Source organism: Carassius auratus, chromosome 33, assembly GCF_003368295.1.
Source record: "Carassius auratus strain Wakin chromosome 33, ASM336829v1, whole genome shotgun sequence".
NCBI classification, from domain to species: domain Eukaryota; kingdom Metazoa; phylum Chordata; class Actinopteri; order Cypriniformes; family Cyprinidae; genus Carassius; species Carassius auratus.
In genome coordinates, this window is record NC_039275.1 from 3,579,543 (window position 1) to 3,583,317 (window position 3,775).

Genomic DNA, 3,775 nt, shown 5'->3' on the forward strand with positions numbered 1-3,775 from the left:
TAATAGATCAAATGTTTTGTGTAAATGTGCAAAAAAATGTGCAAACTGATCATTCATATTTTGCAATGTATGATATTGTTTTTCAGTAAAAGCCTAAGAACTAACTTTATAACATAGTTGTATCATGTAAATTTAACAATAACTGAAAAAAAAATCTGACCAAAACTGATTTATTATTATAGATGATATATATATATATATATATATATATATATATATATATATATATATATATATATATATATATATATATATATAATCTATTCTTGTCAGTTTTTTTAATATTGATTCTTGTATAATATAATTATATATTTTTTTCAAAGGAAAGACCTAATATAATATTAATAATAATTGTTTATTATACAAATTTTTGTAAAGAAAACATGGATTTTTTTATATGCATTTATGTTATTTTATCTATTTTTGGGGAATTTAGAACATTATTGCGAACTAAAAAAAATCTGATAAATTATTTATAAATGAATGATCTTTTTTTTTTTTTTACTATTTATTGTGTGGTAGGAAACCTTGTGGATTTTATGTACAATTTTCTAAATATGCATCTGAATTTTTTTTTTGCATATAAAAGTCCACTGGCTTGACTCTGCCAAGGGAAAAATAACTTATTGTTGAATCCAGAGTTGTATCTTGTATTTAGAATATAATAAGTAAAACGTGGTTTTACATTCCAGTGTGTGACCTGTTCACTTCTACTGGAGCTGACCAGTAAAATCAGGTCATGCTGTTCTCCAGTGTGACTGACATGTTTTTGCTGTGGCGAGTGGCCATATGACCGGCTAAGCCTTAAGAAACACGGGTTTGGAAACCCAGGCAACAACAGTTACACTTCATATCTGACTGTACTCGCTTTTCATTTAATAACCACCCAGAACCGGATACTTCCAGCTCACTTTAATGAATTAGTCAGAACCTTTGTGGTGACTTTCTAAATCTAAGCCATCATGACTTTGTTTAGCATCAAAAAGTGTTAAAAAAGCTTGAAACCACAGTTTATATGAAAGACTATAACCGTAATTTATTCTTAAACGTACAGAGGTATTAAAAAACCCAAGCATTCGTATTTGTGTCAAAACTGTAAATGTTTATTCCAAACAACATTCATTCAAGAATTCAAAGACAATTAAAAAAAGTTACAAAAAATAAACATTTCAGATGAGCTGAATAAACTGGACGTAAAGGTCTTGAGTTCAAGAAACATGAAGATGTCCATCCGTAAAGCACTGACTGGCAGAATATTCCCAAAATTAGACCTCCTGTTCCTTTTTCAGCTCTGATGAGCTTCAGTGTGGACGGGTGAGTTATGAGAGACCGATCAGTCTGGAATGGCTTCAGTTCTCTTGGCTGACAATCCAAGTGTTTAAGAGTCTCTGCAAATGTGCCGAAGCAGATTCCTCTAGACGTACACACACACACACACTCAAAGGTAAACATCACAACAGCTACAGCTACTAACGTTAGACTTTGACAAACTTTTACAAGCTTACAAACTTCTCCAGGTACCTAAAAAGAGATCTGTTGTCAGATTAGAGCTTCTCTTTCACCCATGAATGTCCTTGACAGTTTTGGAAAAGCATTTTTAGCAAAAGAGGAAACACTTTATAGTAACTTTCATTATGAAAACAGACATCAAAGATGCTTAACAGATCAGTAGTTTGTGCACATTTCTACATGACGTTATATGGAGTATAAGCAATTTTCACTCAGAAACTGATAGTAAATATTGCAATTAATTACAAAGCAATTAACATTGATTTAAAAGTGAAGTGAAAAGTGAAGACAGACTGAAATAGTATTTTCTTTTTAATATTCAATAATGTTTTATTTACTTAGAAAAATCATTGTTACAGCATATCATCGACTTAAAGTTATTATTAAAGGATTTATTAAATACATTTCAGCCAATCAGTCCAAAGTGCTTTACAAAATAAAAAACAATCAGGTATTATAAAAAATGATCAGATCAGTAGTTAATGCACATTAAAATATGAATATAGTATGATTGAATGTCTTCTCAGTTCAAAGTGTTGAAACGATCTGTTAAGCATTGAATGTTTGTTAATATTGTTGAAAGTTATTATAAAACTTACACCTTTCAGAAACGCTTATCCTCAAAAGTTTCGTGTTACATTAAAAAAAGAAAGAAAGAAAAACTTCCAATCATTTGTCCAAGATGCTTAAAAGGGAAAATCAGCCAACTGAGAACAGAAACGTCTGCAGGTGCAACACACAAAACCAAAGAGCATGTAAGTGAAACCAGTCCAAACAGCGTCTAAACGTAATTCCTCTTGTCATACTCCCCGTTAGATGTTGGTCTGTTGGTGGGTGCGTATTTGACCGAGTAGCCTGTGCTTCCAGAGGACGGACACGAGCAGCAGAGCATGCTTCCCCCGAGAAGAAGCAGCGCGGTGGCCGCCCAGCCGATGTAGAGCGCCGAGCCGATCTCCCGCTTCTGGGACGCCAGAATCTGAGGGTTGTAGAAGTCGGAGATGATGTTGTTGGCCATCCAGCACAGGGGCACGAGCACGAATATGCCACTGATGATGTAGATGACGCCTCCGACGTTCACCACGCGCGCCTTCACGCTCTCCGTCTTGATGCAGTTGGTGCACTGCGCGCCGGCGATCACCACCATCAGCCCGATGACGCACAAGACGGACGAGATGACCATGAGAGCGCGCGCGGCTTGGAGGTCGTGGTTGAGCGCGAGCATGGAGTCGTGAATCTTGCACTGCATCTGACCGGTGCTCTGCACGGCGCACGTCATCCACAGACCTTCCCAGATGTTCTGCGCCACCACGATGTTGGCTTCAATGAAGGCGGTCACCTTCCAGGTGGGCAGCCCGCAGGCGGTCATCTCCAAGAGTGTGCCGAAGACGCACAGCATCAGACCCAGGAGCTCCAGAGCCGCGGAAGCCATCTCTCTTCTTCCTTAGATAGATCCGTGCACCTGTTGAGGGATGTTTGGAAAGGCTGCGTTCCTCTCCACTGACTTCAGCCTTTGGTTTTCCTTTCGTCTAAACAAAATTTTCGCCTCTTGTTTTTATATTAATATATATATATATATATATATATATATATATATAGGCCTATATATACAAAGTTTTACTTTCCAATATCTTCTCTTCTAACTTTGCGTCTCCAGATTAAAAAGTTTTTCTCAAATTGATGAAAAACACTGAAGCGCTATGATCAGGTGGAAAAGCATCTCTTCTCTACGTCTCTTCTGTGCTTTGACTAACGGACTTTCCCTGGACTGGGAATAAGTGGAGTGGAATAATATGCGTTTCGCCAAGAGGAGGGGTTTGTGTGTGTGTGTGTGTGTGTGTGTGTGTGTGTGTGTGTGTGTTCAAGACTGAAGTGAAACTTTTATCCAATCGCAGGACGGAGCATTTGTTGCTCGCCAATGGGGATGCAGAAAAGCTGTGCGTTTGAGTTTGAGGAGGTCTATCAATAAATACAAGTTTTACTTAAAATAATAAGAATAAAATCTGTAAAATATTATACAAATAAAATTCCCTTCTTTAGATGTATAGTACATTATGTCAGCCCTTAAATACAAATATGTAAATATAATAAGAAAATGCAAACAATAAGTTAAAAATAAATAATAATAAATAAAAAATTGTCACAAATTCCGACGCGTGTTTAGACATGTTAAGACAACTCCAAGAAACTGTGACCCGTCTCCGCCATCTCGGCTCTAAATCTCCATTCTATCGCCCGTCCTCCGCATTGGGAACGTGAGCCATAATGG

At 36.8% G+C, this 3,775-nt stretch overlaps 1 protein-coding gene across 1 annotated transcript; it reads right to left on the reverse strand.

The window, feature by feature from the left end:
- Positions 1 to 1,081: 1,081 nt before the first annotated feature.
- LOC113052759 (claudin-4-like) lies at positions 1,082 to 3,073 on the reverse strand. Its single transcript, XM_026217189.1, has one exon. It carries the CDS (start codon positions 2,936 to 2,938, stop codon positions 2,291 to 2,293), a length of 648 nt encoding a protein of 215 aa, XP_026072974.1. The 5' UTR covers positions 2,939 to 3,073; the 3' UTR covers positions 1,082 to 2,290.
- Positions 3,074 to 3,775: the final 702 nt, after the last annotated feature.

Coding starts and splice junctions, on each gene's coding strand:
- LOC113052759 (XM_026217189.1), bottom strand. CDS start 2,938: ATGGCTTCCGCGGCTCTGGAGCTCCTGGGTCTGATGCTGTGCGTCTTC.